Raw genomic sequence first — 18,276 nt, forward strand, 5'->3', positions numbered from 1 at the left:
AATAAGCAACCATCATCCCTCACATGAGAAAATGACTGCTGTGTGCTGCGTACTGAGCTGCCTCAGCTCATCCCTCTGGGTGTTCTCAGCTGCTGCTGGTCTCTGTGGCAGTCTCCAGTGGCTTGACCAGGAGGGGCCAATTACTTTGGATTCTTCCCTGCTTTAAAAAAGGAAAGAACCCACATCCTGGGCATTCCCATGCAGCAGCGTCTGCCTGGCGGCCGTGGGAAGTCCCAGAGCAAGCAGCCAAACAAATGACTCTGTGGAACACGTGCTCTGCCAGCCTGGTTGATCTTAAACAGGACTTAACAGAGTTTCCTCTGGAGGAGTCATTGCAAGACTTACCCATAGGCATCCCATCCACCTGTCCCTGCAGCATGGTGTGGAACTCTCATCCCCCACTTAGGTGCTAACCCCGGGTACCTTTATGCCTTGTTAACTGTCCTTGCACAAGGTGCTGTGGCTTGGAGCGTGGCCAAACCTCCCCTTCCTTGTGGCCACGCTGGTTGGTAACCATTTCTTGGGTGATCTGCAGCATGAGTCCTTGCACCGGGGCCATGCTGGCAGCAGAACGGCGGCACCACGCAGCTTCTGCCCCGCTTCATGCTCCTCCACAGCTCCACCACAGCACAAACCACCTGGCCTCGGCCTGGTTTCCGTGCCTGCTGCGGTCACCCTGGGCCCTGCCACTCACCCCAAGCTTCGGCATTCCCCACACTGTTTTTATGCTTCCAACAATTCCACTATGAGAGGTTCTTACGGAGGTTTGGGTGGCAAAGCGAGGGTGGATTGCCACGGTGGTGGCACCGCCACAGAGCTCCCTGTGTTGTGCAGCTGATGCCCAGCACCAGCTTTCTACCCTGGCACCTCAGCTGTGGGAGCAGGGATAAAGGATCCTTTATCCTGCACGGACAGCTTCAAGCCTCCAGGAAGCAAAGTCCTCATTTCCAGGGCTGGGCTGCCCTTGATTTTGTTTTATTCCAGCATGGACTAAAGTCTCCAGAGACATCCCTCACACACTGCAGCGAGCCAACGTCTGTATGAGCACAGCTAACACACTGTCATACTGCAAACACTGAACTTCCATGACATCAGTTCCTGCATCTTCGCACCTGAGCATAGAATCATAGAATAGTTAGGGTTGGAAAAGACCTTAAGATCCAAGCCCCCTGCCATGGGCAGGGACACCTCACATTAAACCAGGTCAACCCAAGGCTCTGTCCAACCTGGCCTTGAACACTGCCAGGGATGGAGCATTCACAACTTCTCTGGGCAACCCATTCCAGTGCCTCACCACCCTTACAGTAAAGAACTTCTTCCTTAGATCCAGTCTAAACTTCCCCTGCTTCAGTTTGAACCCGTTACCCCTTGTCCTGTCACTACAGTCCCTAATGAAGAGTCCCTCCCTAGCATCCCTACAGGCCCCCTTCAGACACTGGAAGCTGCTCTGAGGTCTCCACGCAGCTTCTCTTCTCCAGGCTCAACAGCCCCAACTTCCTCAGCCTGTCTCCACACAGGAGCTGCTGCAGCCCCTGAGCATCCTCGTGGCCTCCTCTGGACTTGTTCCAACAGTTCCATGTCCTTTTTATGCTGAGGACACCAGACCTGCACACAACACATCACGGGAGGCTTCTGCCCTCCCTCCACCACCGGCAGCTCCCGCTGCTCTCCTCCGCCTTGCCCAGGGCCCGCTGGAGCAGCGGTTGCGGGCCGAGGGGGGTCAGGCCCACGCGGGAGCCCCGCGGCCTCTTCCCACCTCCCCTCAGGGCCCGGCCCCGGCCCCGTCTCTCCCGCGCTCCTCCGGGCGCCAGGGGGCGCCGCAGCGGGCGGAAGCGGCATCGCTTGGCGGGGCCATGGCGCTGCCCGGCGAGCTGTGGGCAGAGCTGCCGGCCGAGCAGCGCATCTTCTGCTCCGTGCTGCTCTTCTCGTGGGCCGTCTACCTCTGGGAGGCCTTCCTGGCGCACCGGCAGGTCGGCGGGGCAGGGGGCTGGGCCCGGCCTCACCTCTGCGGCGGGGGGGCCGGCTCCGAGCGCTGTGGGGCCGGCTGAGCCCGTCACCTGCCTGCGGAGGGCTCGGGCCCGGCCCGGCCGAGGCAGCGGGGCTGGGCCGCGGTGTCCGGCGGGTTCCGGGGCGCTCTGGCAGGGGGAAGGGGCCGGGCCGGGGCCGGTCGTGGCTCCCCGCCATGGCGCTCCCCACGCACGGGGAAGCTGCCGCAGCTCTGCCCCGGGGGGGGGGTTGGAGGAGTCTGAGCCCCTGTGTGTGTGGGGGTGGGTGGGTGACCGGCAGCGGCTCCATCACCACAGCAGGTTGGGGAATGGGAATGGCAGAAGTGGGAGGAAAACGCGCCTGGGTTGAAGTAAGGGCGGCTCGGTGAGCGAAGGGGATGGGGAGGTGAGCCCAGTAGCGCTGCAGAGGCAATTGCTCAGCGCAGCCTGCGAGCAGGACAGTGCCGGGTCAGTCAGGCTCCAAGCAGCAGCCACCTTGGAAGTCAGCTCCCCCCCAACTCTTCTTCCTCTGCTTCATTTGTTACTGCTGAGTGTAGCTTTGTACAGCATGGGATGCTCTGTGGGTAGCTCGGGTCAGCTGTCCTGGCTGTGTCGCTTCTCAGCCTGTTCCTGCGGTGGAATAGAGGGGGAGAAGCCTTTGGTGGTGTTTAGCAGCAGACTGGTGTTAGCAGCACTGGTCACGAATGCAAAGCAAACCAGCACCCAGCCTGCTGTGGGGAAGTGAACTCTGTCTCATCCAGACCCAGCACAGCTGGGGAAAGCTCTTTGAGCCGTGAGATCACCTAAACAAGCCCTCTGCTCACAGGAGGGAAGCGTTCTGAGCTGACGAAGGGTAAGAGCCCTTCCTTGGAGGAGAGATAAATACACTGGAACAAGGCAGTGGGTGGGATAAGGGCTTCCAGTCTTTAAAACTGGGAAAGTTGTGAGTTCTCTCCAGCAACGGAAACGTTCCTTTGTGCAGCAGCATCACAGAGATGTTTGCTTGTGAAGGTGCAGGTTTGCAGAGGAAGATCGGGTGTTTAGTTTCAAACTCTGCTGCAGGAAGTCACATCCCGTGGAAAACGGAGTCTGTGTGAATTTTAGGTAGTAACCGTGTCGGAAATAAGAAGTAGCTCAGTTTCTGAATATAATGTAGTAATAATGCCTCAGTTTTATATTTGGAGCTTGAGCAAAACCAGGATTTTAGGAGTATTTGTCATTTTATGGCTTGTTTCGTTTCTCTTTCTGTTTTTAACTTCCTGTGCTGGCCCATGGGATCCTGGTGTGTGTTACATGGAAATCTGATTTTCCTCCTTAGAAATACTGCCTCTAGACCTTACGTTTCTCTTTGCTTTTTCAGAGGCGGGTCTACAGAACAACAACGCATGTGCCACAGGAGCTGGGGCAGATCATGGATTCAGAGACCTTTGAGAAATCTCGGCTCTATCAGCTGGACAAAAGTACCTTCAGCTTTTGGTCAGGCCTCTATTCAGAGCTCGAGGGCACTGTAAGTACCTAAGCTCTACTCCAGCATTCCTATGGTACTTTTCAGGCACTTAAACTGTGCAATACTTTGATTCTTGGTGGTCCCGTGCACCTGCACTGGTGGCATTCTGCAGTCTGACGTCAGCCACTGACGTTTGGAAGGCCTAGAATTTCTTGTTTGTAGCTGTATTTACCATATAAAAAGAAGGAATTATTCAGACAGCAAGTAATTTCTCTATGCCACGCTGAGTCATTCTGTACAACTGACACTGTATTATGCTTTCCACTGCCAAATAACTAAGCAGCATTAGATTTACTTTAAAATAGTACAATACAGGCCTTTTTCTGTGTTTGGAGGCATGTGACTACTTTCACTTCTAGAGAAAACTTAAAAAGAAGGTAGAAAGAAAAGCCTGTGAGAACAAGAAGAGTACCAATGGATACTTCTTAAGTGGAAGAACAATTGCACTGGGCCAGTAGCATTCGCATATATGAAGAACCAAACCCATTAAAGTATATACGTGTATGATTTACAGTCTTAAAGATTTTCTGGCTGAAATGTGCTGCTCATCAATAGCACAACTGGGTCAAAAAGGAACTCCAAAATGTCTGGCATTGCAGAATATAATTAGAGTATGATCTACTGTGTGATGAACTTAAGGAAGCAGAAAGGTCGATTATAAAAGGTACTGAAAATAGTACTGTTAAGGCAGTGTAAGTGATGTAGCTCTATAACATAGAGCCTTGGGTGCCATGGTTTGGTGTGAGGTGTCCCTGCCCATGGCAAGGGGGTTGGAACTGGATGATCTTAAGGTCCTTTCCAACCCTAACTATTCTATGATTCTATGATTTTATAACTGTGATTCAGAACTTGTACTTAAGAATTGCAGCCCCTCTTAACTTTTGCATTCCTTATCTCTTTTGTGCAGCCTAACTTGGACTTCGTTTCATTTTGTAGGAGCTTGTCAAAATGTACATGTGCCCAGGGAGCTGAGAAGGCTGATGGCATCCTGGCCTGTATCAGCAGTTGTGTGGCCAGCAGGGCCAGGGCAGTGATTGTCCCCCCTGCACTGGGCACTGGTGAGGCCACACCTCAAATCCTGGGTGCAGTTCTGGGCCCCTCACTGAAACTGAGACATTGAGGTGCTGGAGCAGGGCCAGAGAAGGGCAGTGGAGCTGGTGCAGGGCCTGGAGCACAAGTGTGATGGGGAAGGGCTGAGGGACCTGGGGGGTTCAGTCTGGAGAAGAGAAGGCTCACAGGGTACCTGATCGCTCCCTACAAGTGCCTGACAGGAGGATGGAGCCAGGACGGGCTGGGCTCTGCTCCCAGGGAACAAGGGATGGGACAAGAGGAAACGGCCTCAAGCACCAGGGCAGGTTTAGATGGAGCTGAGGAACAACTCCTTCCCCAAAGGGTGCTCAGGCATTGGAACAGGCTGCCCAGGGCAGGGCTGCAGTCACTATCAATGAAGTTATTTAAAAGGTGTGTAGATGTGGCACTGAGACATGGTTTAGTGGTGGCCTTGGTAGTGCTGGGTTAACAGTTGGACTTGATGATCTTAAAGGTCTTTCCAACCTAAATGATTCTATGATTCTATTCTACAATCAAGCTGAGGTCTCTGATGTGTATGGTGTATGCAGTTTCTTCTTGACATGTATGTGATGATGAGTTTCTGCTCCTTTCTGGGATACTGAGTTGTGTCTTCCTGTTTCTCAGTATCTGTCCTGAGATTATCAGATTCCAGCAGAGCTGAAGTGAGGTGGCCTCTGCTCTCTGGGTTTGCCACTTCCTTAGAGTGTAAACTGCATCTTTGATTGGCTTTGAGAACTGCCTGAACTTGAAAGAGGCTTTTGTGGCCAAAGCTGATGAATTGGATGACAGTTTTGCAACACTTTCTAGAAGTATGATTCAATTAACCAAGTTAATTGAAGGGGAGATGCTGAGCTAGGATTACTGCTATGCTTTATTTCAGCCTTTAATTATGTGGGTTTCTTTTTAACTAATAGGTAGGGTCAACATCATGCTAATACCTGTCATTGTTCAGGGGGGTGGTGCTTTTGGGATTTCCAGGTCTGAAACTTACAGGTAGCCTGCAAAGGAGAAACAAGCTTGCTTTGATCCTTTCCATCTCCTGCTGACACTCAAAATGCAGGTTATAAGAGTAAGCCTTTTAAAAATAACTGCGTAAAAACCAGGCCCTACCTATACTGGAAGCCTGCCTACTGGAAAACTGATTTTTATGTATAGTGATGCATAACTTGCTAAGAAAGTCGGTATGAAACACTTGGAAGTCAAGCTGCTTAACAAATGCTACCAGCTCCTGCCTTGAACTACAATTAGCACTTACTTCAGCAGCTCTGTCTCAAGCGTTTCTTTGATGGTGTGTCCTGAGTAGTCCACTCTCTTGGCAACCTGTATGGCAGGAGGCATTGCCAGACAGGCACAAGGCATAAAGCTCCCTTAGAATGGCTGAAGCAGCAGTAATACTGAAAGTGTGATTACAGCCTTATTCTGAGTGCTTTTCTATGGGTAGGCAGTGCAGGAGAGACTGTTCCAGCTCGCTCAAGTTGCTGAATCTTGCATACCCCTCCTAGAGATGTGTTATACAGCAGCCACCTGGCAAATGAATTTTAAGGTCTGTGAAATACACATTAGGACTGAACCAATATAATAGCAAAGTCTACAGTAAATTGGCTTGGAAATGTGCTTGTATTTCCCAGGAAAAAAGGAAGCTGAACCTGATCTCTACTTCTCTAAAGTGAAAATGAAGCATTGCCAAATGCTCCAGGCTTTGTGCACTGCTGAGATCAGAGAGGGACAAAAAGCCTAATTACCAAACTTTTCTCATTCACCCTTTAAAGGTCCTGAAATTCTAGTGGAATAAGATGCAGTCTGTTTCACATTGTCTCTGTGGTATGTGGTTTTGTTTTCAAGATGATTCTCCTCTGTGGAGGAATTCCTTTTCTCTGGAATCTCTCTGGTCAGATCTCTGGTGGTGCGGGGTTTGGACCAGAGTATGAGGTAAGTGGCCCTTATGTTTTTAAGCTTGCATTTAAGTGGGATTTAGCTACAGGTACAATATAGTAAAAACAACAGATTTTCTGGTGAACATAACAATTGTGTGAGTCTGAGAACCACAGCCAGTGTGTGACATGCAAGTCACACGTGTGACTGTGAGAATGGAGACCTTAGGCCCACTGGAGGAGAGGATCTGGTTCGAGACCATCGTAAGAACCTGAACATGCACAAGTCCATGGGACCTGATGAAATCCATCCGTGGGTCCTGAAGGAGCTGGCAAATGAAGTTGCTAAGCCACTGGCCATCATATTTGAAAAATCATGGCAGTCAGGTGAAGTTCCCAGCAACTGCAAAAAGGGAAATATATCCCCCATTTTCAAGAAGGGGAAAATGGATGACCCGGGGAATTACAGAGCAGTCAGTCTCACTTCTGTGCCTGGCAAAATCTTGGAGCAGATTCTCCTGGAAGGCATGCTAAGGCACATGAAAAACAACAAGGTACTTGGTGACAGCCAGCAGGGCTTCACTCAGGGGAAATCCTGCCTGACCAATTTGGTGGCCTTCTATGATGGGGCTACAGAACTGATGGACAGGGGTAATGCAGTTGATGTCATCTACCTGGACTTGTGCAAAGCGTTCGACACCGTCCCACACGACATCCTTGTCTCTAAACTGGAGAGACATCAATTTGATGGATGGACCACTCGGTGGATAAAGAACTGGCTGGATGGCCGCACACAAAGAGTTGTGGTCAATGGCTCAGTGTCCGGCTGGAGACCAGTAACGAGTGGTGTCCCTCAGGGATCGGTGTCGGGACCGGTCTTGTTCAACATCTTCGTCGCTGACATGGACAGTGGGATTGAGCGCGCCCTCAGCAAGTTTGCCGATGACACCGAGCTGTGTGGTTCGGTTGATACCCTGGAGGGAAGGAATGCCATCCAGAGGGACCTCGACACGCTTGTGAGGTGGGCTGATGCCAACCTCATGAAGTTTAACTGTGCCAAGTGCAAGGTTCTACACCTGGGTGGGAGCAATCCCAGGCACAGCTACAGGTTGGGCAGAGAAGAGATTCAGAGCAGCCCTGCGGAGAAGGACTTGGGGTGCTGGTTGATGAGAAAATGAACATGAGCCGGCTTCAGTGTGCACTTGCAGCCCAGAAAGCAACCGTGTCCTGGGCTGCATCCAAAGGAGCGTGACCAGCAGGTCCAAGGAGGTGATCCTGCCCCTCTGCTCTGCTCTTGTGAGACCTCACCTGGAGCATTGTGTGCAGTTCTGGTGTCCTCAACATAAAAAGGACATGGAACTGTTGGAACAAGTCCAGAGGAGGCCACGAGGATGCTCAGGGGCTGGAGCACCTCCTGTATGGAGACAGGCTGAGAGAGTTGCAGCTGTTCAGCCTGGAGAAGAGAAGGCTGCATGGAGACCTCAGAGCAGCTTCCAGTGTCTGAAGGGGGCTGTAGGGATGCTGGGGAGGGACTCTTCATTAGGGACTGTAGTGATAGTACAAGGGGTGATGGGTTAAAACTGAAGCAGGGGAAGTTTAGGTTGGATATAAGGAAGAAGTTCTTTACTGTAAGGGTGGTGAGGCACTGGAATGGGTTGCCCAGAGAAGTGGTGAATGCTCCATCCCTGGCAGTGTTCAAGGCCAGGTTGGACAGAGCCTTGGGTGACCTGGTTTAGTGTGAGGTGTCCCTGCCCATGGCAGGGGGGTTGGAACTGGATGATCTTAAGGTCCTTTGCAACCCAAACTATTCTGTAATTCTAAGTCTCAAAGCTGCTTGTCAAGTGAGATGGTGGGTTAGGTTTTGGGGGCATTTTGTTTGGGTGTTTCCTTTTGCTAATCCTGGCTGTGATCTTCCTGCACAGTAAAAGAGTGGAAAATTTGAGGCTACTATTATGTTGTCTTTGTGCTTTGGGTGAGGTATTTATCCTAATTCTTATCCCAATTCCTTATATTTATATTTGTTGCATCAGTGTATTTCTTTTCTTTAACATAGTGAGTATTAAGTTACCTAATTATCACAATCATGTAATTTCTGTGGGATTTATCCACAGAAACTCTTCTTTTAACCAGTTTCAGTTTTTAACACCCAGAATATTAATGGTAGTACAGGTCAGTAAAGATCAGGTGCATTTTGACTTTGTTTTTTTTTCCCACAGATTGTTCAGTCATTGGTATTTCTGCTCCTTGCAACACTCTTCAGTGCAGTGACTGGTCTCCCATGGAGTTTGTATAACACATTTGTCATAGAAGAAAAACATGGCTTCAATCAACAGGTATTGTAGATAGCACTTACACTGACCTGACATCTTCAGTAGGTTTGGCTGGTCAGAGGGACTGGTATGTCCATATCTGTGCCAAAGATTATTAGGTTTAGGAACATTTCTACTCATACTGCATAAAAATAAGAGCTGTGACAGTTGGTTGAGCAGAAGTACCCATTCCTCAGCAAAATTCTCTGCCTGAGCTCATGCCATTGAGCAGGGAGTAATGTGTATTCTAGAACTGGAACAAAGACAGTTCATACCTCAGCTGTTCATTTCTGGATGCACTATCCTTTGCTTTCCATTAAGTCCGTCCTTAGAAGTCTGGATTATGGAGAAGTCTGGAGCAGACCTGAGCTGTGAACACAGAACAGATGAAACAAGACAGAGAAATTACTTTTCCCCTCATTTTGGTTCACTTATTTCTTGTATCAGCTGGTACTAAATGAGAGAATTGAGCTCTTCATTTGTACTCCTGTCAGGTACTCAATATCAGCTCTGGCTTCCTTAATTTTTCTCACCAACTTAGTTTAACCTGCTTCAGTATCAGTTTCTCATGAGATCGGATTTTCCTTTTGGGAGGACAGCCTCAATCTAGGAGACATCATTAGCCATTTCATGGCAAAGCATAAGAGTTTTTCTGCTTTTGGACCCAGCTACTGTTGTCTGCTGTACTTTTTGTTCAAAGCCTACTAGGAAGTTGTTTCTTTGTGTTGCTTAGTTTGGTTTTTTACAGTAGAATGAGATTTGGATTGGTAGCAGGTGTGGGGTAAAGCTGCTTGGCTCATTCCAGTAATGCTAGAGATACACTAGTACTTGCCAGTTTCATCTTCATCAGTATTTTCTGGTGTGCTCCAGTTGTGTGGGCATGTGTCTATACAATAGTGTTACTGCTGACACTAATGGCTGCTTAGCAAGAATCTGTTACCAGAGTGTGTGACCAGAGTGTACATGTCTGAAGGATAGCCTAAAATTTGGGGTTTATGTCCAATTTGTGTTTGTTAGTCATGGAAGTCTGGGGCATCTATCCAAATCCTTAGTTTTCATTAAAATCTGTTTTACCAGTATGCTTTTTCCTTTCCAGACAAGTTCCATATCTTTAACGTAGTGTGGGCTTTTTAATACAGCCTTGTTGGGAAGGATCTTTACATGCTACCCCCCTCACTTCTGTGCCTGGCAGATAGCTGTAAGTAATGAAGTAAGAACTCCTGAAAGAGCTAGTTGGGTGTCTGATCATGCTGCAGGGTCACTAGATCAGATTCATTCAGGTAGAGCTCTTTTGAAATATCTATTGCTTCAATTCAAGTTATCATTAATTTTAAAACCTGAGACAGTTACATGGGTAACTACCTGCAAGTGGAACTTGGAGTGCCCAATATATACCTAAAAATCTTTCATAGGACTTCTATATGTTTCCAGTTTAAACAATCAGCTTAGTGGTAAGAGAGAGTTAAGATGAATGGAGGCAACTGTTAAAGACAGTTTCCTCCATTACAGTAACTATGTTTCTGTAAGTTTCCTATTCTCTGAAAATCCCATAATGTCTTGGATATAGATTGGTAAAGGATTTAAGGGACAGATTAGCTTAAAGTTTTCTTTCCTCCTTTAATGAAGTATGTACGTGCAACACAAAATAAAGGTTCTGACACCTTTTCTTAACCAACTCTAATTTCCTCATCCCATTGGTATTGCTGTTGTGTGATTTTGTTTCTGTGCATCCCCTGAAGGGATCAGTTCATTAACCATGGTGCCACATCAGTATTTACATTGCAAATATTGCTGATCTCTTCTCTTTACAGACACTGGGATTTTTTTTTAAGGATGCTATCAAGAAGTTTGTCGTGACTCAATGTATTCTGTTGCCAGTGACATCCCTTCTGCTTTACATTATTAAAATAGGGGGAGACTATTTCTTCATCTATGCCTGGCTCTTCACATTGGTTGTTTCCTTGGTGAGTATGAGAATGCGGTGGGATTTCTTCCAACTGGTAATTTAATTGCATGGCTCAGTGTGCAAAGGAAATGGAGAAAAATCTACATCTCCCAGGAATTTAGTGTCTACAAACTGTACCAGTGTCTTGCTCTCAGTGTACTTGTTCAGGAATAATAGTTCATGTTAATTGTTCACATAAATGTATTATCTTAGATTTTCTGTATTTAATACTGGAGTGTCTTCATCAATTGATAAATAAACGTTCAGAAAGCTTTAATACAGGTACTGGAAATAGAACACACTGTGGTGAGAAGTTCCTTTTTCTTAGGTATAGAAAGGGCACAAGGAGAGCTGCCAGCAGTTTGGCAAGACAAGGCAGCATGTGCTTTCAGCAGTAAAGTTTCCATGGGGCTTTTCCTGCAGGTTATCGAGCACCACATCTCAGTTGCATTTCTTTGTATTGAGATGAGTAGCAATTTTCCACTCCTGGCTCTGCTTATAGAGCTGCTTTGCTACACTGAATTGGTAACTGATGTTTTCAGGGCTTATATTGAAAGGATCTTTCCATATACACTGTAAGCCTCAGTGGAACAGTCCATACCTGTGGGTTGTTCTGGTGTAGCTCTATGATTTGCAAAACCAGGGAGATATTAGTTCCTCACTGATATTTTAAGCCTTTGTCATGGGAGGATTAAGCTGAAATGTTAAAAGAACTGGTAGTTTCAGGATTGAGAGAAGATACAGGATCTTCTGAAATGGCCTGCCCTCATTCCTACACCTAAGTGGGTATTTTTCCCCTTTGCTTCCTTTATACCAGTCATGGACTGCTTTTATTCTTCCCACCTTTTCATTAAAATATACGTAACAAAAAGTGTTGTACGATCTCATAAGAAACTTTCTGAATGTGTGCTATGGTCAATCTGCCAAGCCTCCTCATATTTGTACTTCAGGCATCGTCTTCCATACCAGAGAGGCTTTAACCACTCGGCTTACTTAATTGCAGCACATTCATATTCATGAATAACCTGGGCAATAGTGTCCATTAAGTACACCCCTTGATCATGAGCTCATCTATGCGTTGCTTCCCTGCCTTGGTGGCCTAAGATGTCATGGGCCCACTGGGCTAGAAATAATTCACCCTTGTGTTGCCAGTCTAAATCCATCTGAGCCACTTCAATCTCAGCTGCTTGATCCACCTCTGGGTTGTCCTGGTGTTCCTCAGTGGCCCGACTCTTGGGTACATGAGCATCTCTATAGCGTACCTTCACCACCAGGTTCTGCACCCAGGCAGTGAAATCTTGCCACAGTGCAGCAGCCCAGATGGATTTACCTCTGTGTTGCCAGTTGCTCTGCTTCCATTGCTGCAACCACCCCCACAGAGCATTTGCCACCATCTATGAGGACCAGAACTGATACCACATTTCCTTGTCTGCCACTTCCCTATCCCAAACTAGTATTGTTTTTGGCTTTACCAGCCCCTTGAAACTGAACTCACCACACGTTTGTATGTCTTGTTTTTAACATCTGTATCATCTGTGTTTGCAGGTGCTTGTTACGATCTATGCAGACTATATCGCACCTCTGTTTGATAAATTCATTCCGCTTCCTGAGGGAGAGCTCAAGCAACAAATTGAAACGATGGCAAAGAGCATTGACTTCCCCCTGACGAAGGTGTATGTTGTGGAAGGTGAGATTTTGGGTTTTTTAATCAAAAGACTTTGTAATTTTGCATTTGTGGATTTTTAGCTTTGATTGTGGACACAGTAGTAGGGCAGTTGCTTACATTCCTCAGCTACTGTAATACCTGTCAATGCCTGTACCATTTCCTTTTTCTCACTTTGAGGACAGGAAAGGGAAGCAGAATGTACAGCCTTAACTCAGCATCAACATGGAAGTATTTTGGCAGTGTGGACTGGAAATTGATAGCACAAGTCAGAAATGGAAGCAGCAATGAAGGTTTTCCAGTTTTAGAACTTCAAACCAGAGCAAAAGTTTATCATTCTTTTTATCTTTTCTTGTCCCAGCTTAGCATTAAGAGAGGGCTTGCTCAGCCTGGAGAAGAGAAGGCTCCAGGGAGACTATAGAGCAGCTTCCAGTGCCTAAAGAGGCTACAAGAAAGCTGGAGAGAGGTGGTATCTGTAGCTCATCTCTTCTCCTTATCTGTTTCTAACCTCTTTATCCTTATCTGTTTTGAGTCATCTTTGCTGGCACATTGAAAGAATTCTAAACATATTGGTCCCAGGGCCTTTGCTAGGAGAGCAGCACTTGTTCTGTGCCGAATGCTTTTCCCACTCTGAACCTCAAATTGCAATAGAAATGGCTTTTTTCCTGGATATTAGATCTTCCTGTGACAGCTCTTTTGTTTTCAGTGATTTTAGTAATTAGATGTTATGTATGAAACAAATTCTCACTTGGAGTCAGTAAATGAGGTCACCGTTACATCATTTTAAAGTATGCTCCAACCTGCGTATTTATCTGCTTGAGTTTGTATGCTGTTCATCTGGGGACTTTGAGAATTCATTTGGAAGAGTTTGTTCTATATAATACTGCCCAGTCTTCAGTGCATGGGATTAGTCACATCATGGTCTTTAATGTATGTTTTTCTCATCAGGTTCTAAGCGTTCTTCTCATAGCAATGCTTATTTCTATGGCTTCTTCAAGAATAAGCGGATAGTACTCTTTGACACCCTCCTGGAAGACTATTCTGCCTTGAACAAAGAGCCAGCAGAAGGAGAAGATGGTGAGAATGAAGATACCAAGTCTAAAACCAAAGTGAGTTCGTCTTTGGTTTTCATCAGGTTGTTCACATTAACTTCTTGGTGAGATATTCCCTTGTGTTTTCTAATGTATTTTAAAGGTCCTGAGTGAGATGCTAAAATCCGAAATCTAATGGTTTCAACACCAAAGTATCCTTGAGCTTCTAATTGGAATTTCTGGGGCTGTGTGAGTGGTACAGAAAGCACCAAAGAGACCACAGAGGTCGACATGGGCTTTAGCAAAACACTGGTTCTCTGCATGTGAAAAATGAGCCTTCCTTGAAATTGGTTGAATAAGAAACCTGTTCTGGGGTTTAGCTCATGTTCCTTCACACACACACACAGACAGATCCACATGTGCATAATAAGTAAGAAATTTATTCACTTATGTTCAGTCATAGCTGATATTACTTCTGCTTTGTTATATTCTCTCAGAATAAGAAGCAAGGATGTAAAAATGAAGAAGTTCTGGCTGTACTTGGTCATGAATTGGGTCACTGGAAACTAGGTCACACTGTCAAAAACATTATCATCAGCCAGGTAAGTTATGATAAACGGGTGGTTTTCCTGGAGCCTTCTGTTACTATTGCCATTTCCCAGTGTCTGCTTCCAGATTTGCAAGTGCACATTCACACAACGTACTTCTGCTCTGCAACAAAATGTATGCTTGTTTTTTTTTTCCTTTGCTATGCCTACAGTGAGCATGCACTGGCCTTTCTGCCCCTTTTTGCTCCAGCTGGTTGGTCGTGTTGTCCCAAGTCTGGGTTCTTTCATCAAACATGCAAAAAGCCAATAAACACCCAGGGTTGAGGTATTTATTTCATGTCTGCAGAGATGGGTGCTAGGTGATAATTCCACAAAGCTAGCACATCAGTGCTGCTCAAATCACAACTACTTCTACACCAAACATTAACATATTCAATCTTGTAATACATATGTATTGTTATTCACTTACATGATTGGCTAAAACTTACTTGCCCAACATGTAGGTTAATATGCATGCTCCCTACAATTTGTAAGATTCCCACTTCCTTAATCTTTTGAAGAGGTGCTATACCCGAGGTTGGTGGTTGTGATCTTCCCCTGCCAGAATTACCTTTCCCCTATTTTCATCTGCTTTTGGCAGTTCTGAATGGTACTTCACAGACAGGTGCCCTAACAAACATTACTCTGGAATGGGTTGCCCAGGGAAGCTGTGAATGCTCCATCCCTGGCAGTGCTCAAGGCCAGGTTGGACAGAGCCTTGGGTGACCTGGTTTAGTGTGAGGTGTCCCTGCCCATGGCAGGGGGGTTGGAACTGGATGACCTTAAGGTCCTTTCCACCCCTAACTATTCTATGATTCTGTGATGCTGTGATTCACTTCCGTGGTCACCATCTGAGACAATTTCCTACCCATTGCTAAAATTCAGGCAGGTCCACCAAAAAAAGTTCAGCTAAGTTAATGTTAACCTTTGAGTTCAGAAAATGTTTCTTTAGTGCATGGGAAGGCCAGATGTTTGTTCCTCTTTGTGTATTTGTTCTAAAGTATTGATTTGTGGGGTTTTATTTCAGCGGTGTTTCTATGCAAATCTGTAATGTGAATAGGCTGTGTTTTAGACTTAGATCATAATCTAAGAATGTTGTTTCCTTTTTCTAGATGAATTCCTTCCTCTGCTTCTTCTTGTTTGCTGTGTTAATTGGTCGAAAAGAACTCTTTGCTGCATTTGGTTTCTATGACACCCAGCCTACCCTCATAGGCTTGATGATTATTTTCCAGTTCATTTTTTCACCGTACAATGAGGTAAATTGATTTCAAGACGTAGATGCTGAAATACCATACTCTTTAAATAATGATTTTATTTTGACTGGGTTGGGGGAAGTTTGAGGTTTCTTGGGGCTCTGGTATCTTGTTCCAATAAATAGGCTTATTGCTCCATTTTGGGAAGACCCTCAGTTTCAGGTGCAGCCTAGATAAACTTCAGTGGGATCATTCTACAGCCACAGCGATGTGTGGGATGTGGGAAGGTAGATAATGTAGTACTTACTTACCGCTAATATAAGGAACTTGCAGATATCTGAATTGTAAAATCAGTTTTAATGTGTTTCTCTCCACAGGTTCTCTCATTCTGTTTGACTGTACTAAGCCGTCGATTCGAGTTTCAAGCAGATGCATTTGCCAAGGAACTCGGGAAGGCTAAAGACCTCTATTCTGCTTTAATCAAGCTGAACAAAGATAATTTAGGATTCCCTGTTTCTGACTGGATCTTTTCAATGTGGCATTACTCCCATCCACCCCTTTTAGAAAGACTTCAGGCCTTGAAAGTTGCAAAGCAAGAGTGACAGGAACCTTTGGTGGTTCAGAGACAGTGCTTCCGTCTCAGAAGCAAAGTTCAGAGCTGCATTTTAATTTCTTTTTTTTTTTAAATGGATGATGCCAATTAAGTGCAATGTTAACAGCGCCATAATCCGAGAATCCCGAAACAGGTATTAAATTATAAAAGACTTTTTTTAACAAAATATAAAACTGTGGAAATGTAGAAAAAGTACTGGGTGAAGACCTTCCCCCCCCCCCCCCCCCGTTTTTTCTCTCTGTATCATAGTATAGACTTGTAAAGGGAGGAAAACAAAAGTATAGACTTCAAAGCACCTGTAGGTTTCAGTTTGTGTATGCCTTGAATGTTGCTTTTGATCTTTTTTCCCATTCCCAGCATTCTGTGAACTTCCCCAGGCTGAACCCTCTTCACAATGAAGGGGGTTTGAAGGACTTGATTTCTTGTGTAGCACTGCTTGTGCTTGCCTGTCACTGGTGGTTTAAAGAGTCGAATGCAAGTACAGGCCTTTCTCCTGGGTTCATGTCTGTCATAATTCAAAATGCTCCTTAATAAAACCTCCTTTCTCTGAAGTGTGGGAAGAAGGATGAATTACAGCTGAAGAAACGTGCCATGGCATCCTTGAAAAGGAGCAGTGGTCCGTATTTAGTAGCATTATAGTGGGATTATGTTCCTCCTCCACTGTGCTGCTGGGGGTGTGGATGTTACGGGGAAGCGGAACAGGACCCATATGTTTGAAAAAGTCACTCAGTCTCAGTTCTTCTCCCTTTGGCCTGTGAGCAGAACCATTAACAGCTGTTCCATACCTCAGTTCCTCCATTTCTCTTGCTCTTTGCCTAAATTTTCTGTGATACGGAAGCATCAAGTCTCTCAGAGCCAAACTTTCATTCTGAGGTTTGTCCTCTGCTCCATGGAGGGGTTGCCATTAATATGGATCCAACTAAAAGAGCAGTGCTGGAGTACTTACAAAATATTCCTTGATGTTGTTCTGATATAAAAGGCCCAAGCCACAGTTTATTCATGCAGATCAGCAAAGGACACAGTGGTAGAAATGGCTTCTGCATTGATGAGCTCAGATTTTTCTGATGAAAGATGGAATTAAATTTACTCTTGTTAAAAGTGAGCTATAGATTTATAATGGTTTGGACCAGACTGAATGCAAATACTTCATACAAACCTCAGATTTGTGTGTCTGTGGTAAATGAAAAGGTTCTGCTCGGCTCTGTACAAAGAGAGAAGTTGAAGCAAATTCCCATTGTTTCAGATGCCAGAGTATTCTCTGAGAATTTACCACAGCTTAAATTTGCTTTTCTGATTATAGGGAAAAATGCCTTCTAAGATGATGGGCATGATGATGTCTCAGGTGCAACACGATACAGGATGTGGCTGGAAGCCCTTTGTATGCCTTATTCTAACTCTTTGTACCCTAGTGAATGTGAAGCTGACCTATAGATAGAGACTTAGGAGACAGTTTTACGAACAGGGGGAGCCAGTATCTGTCATGTTAACTGCACTTAATGGCCCTTGAAAATAAAAGGATTAACTTGAACCTGTGAATTCAGAAGAGTAAATGAATGTGTCAGGTTTTGACTTTGAGATGTTGGTTGGCGTAAACCTGTGGGAAACATGTCAAGTGTGCTCTGAAGAACCCATTTGTCTCATCTATTAGGTAAAACTGAGGCTCAGAACTGAATTTTGTGACTATTTCAAGAATTCAGCTTGGCACAAATAAAAAGTAAAGTGGGATAACGGTGGAAATGCCACTCCCTATGGAAGCATGAAATACTAGAATCCAGACCAGTGCTGGGGCACAGTGTGTGTCCTGGGATTAGGCACACATCCCTTCTGGTCAATGATCAGTTTTGAAGAGAGGCAAGAAAATCAGCAAGAAGCAGGCTTCTGTCTTGTGTTACCTTTAGGTGATAATGTTCGGGCTGCTCAAGGCAAGAGCAGAAGGGTGCTGGCAGCACGCTCCACACCGGGCCCATGGGGCTGGTGAGCACTGACCGGCGGTATCATGCCCAAAGCCTGATAGCTCCAGCTTCCCATTCCCTGCCTTACCAGCTTTTCCTGATGGTGGAAGTAGAAGCCTGAGGGAGGACTTGGTGAAGAAAAGTCCCAGGCCTTAGAAGGAGTCAGGAGGAGGACTCAAATTGGGATGTTTGATGGAAATGGGCACTGCCTTGCAGCACTTTCAGCCCATTTTGAGTGTGTGCTTGAGCTCAGAACCCTCTGTGTTCTGGGCTGCAGCCCATGAACAGCAGCTCAGGGAGGGGATCCTGCCCCTTTGCTGTGCTCTGGGGAGACCCCCCCTGCAGTCCTGATCCAGCTCTGGGGCAGCAGCACAAGAGGGATGTGAAGCTGCTGGAGCGAGGCCAGAGGAGGCCATGGAGATGCTGTGAGGGCTGGAGCAGCTCTGCTCTGGAGCCAGGCTGAGAGAGCTGGGCTGGGGCAGCCTGGAGAAGAGAAGGCTCCTGAAGGGGAGACCTGAGAGCAGCTCCAGTGCCTGAAGGGGCTGCAGG

The 18,276-nt window shown here is 46.2% G+C and overlaps 1 protein-coding gene across 1 annotated transcript; it reads left to right on the plus strand.

The window, feature by feature from the left end:
* The first annotated feature begins 1,807 nt into the window (after window positions 1–1,807).
* ZMPSTE24 (zinc metallopeptidase STE24) lies at window positions 1,808–16,271 on the plus strand. The gene is made up of 10 exons (XM_057417031.1): window positions 1,808–1,970; window positions 3,346–3,492; window positions 6,406–6,492; window positions 8,651–8,767; window positions 10,555–10,707; window positions 12,234–12,375; window positions 13,300–13,460; window positions 13,880–13,984; window positions 15,082–15,225; window positions 15,540–16,271. The coding sequence occupies exons 1-10, from the start codon at window positions 1,854–1,856 to the stop codon at window positions 15,762–15,764; spliced, it is 1,398 nt and encodes a 465-aa protein (XP_057273014.1). The 5' UTR covers window positions 1,808–1,853; the 3' UTR covers window positions 15,765–16,271.
* The last annotated feature ends 2,005 nt before the right edge of the window (window positions 16,272–18,276 follow it).

The sequence above is a fragment of the Pezoporus wallicus genome, unplaced genomic scaffold (assembly GCF_028554395.1).
Source record: "Pezoporus wallicus isolate ANWC-B61680 ecotype Strahan unplaced genomic scaffold, APGP_CSIRO_Pwel_v1 contig_14592, whole genome shotgun sequence".
Lineage (NCBI taxonomy): Eukaryota > Metazoa > Chordata > Aves > Psittaciformes > Psittacidae > Pezoporus > Pezoporus wallicus.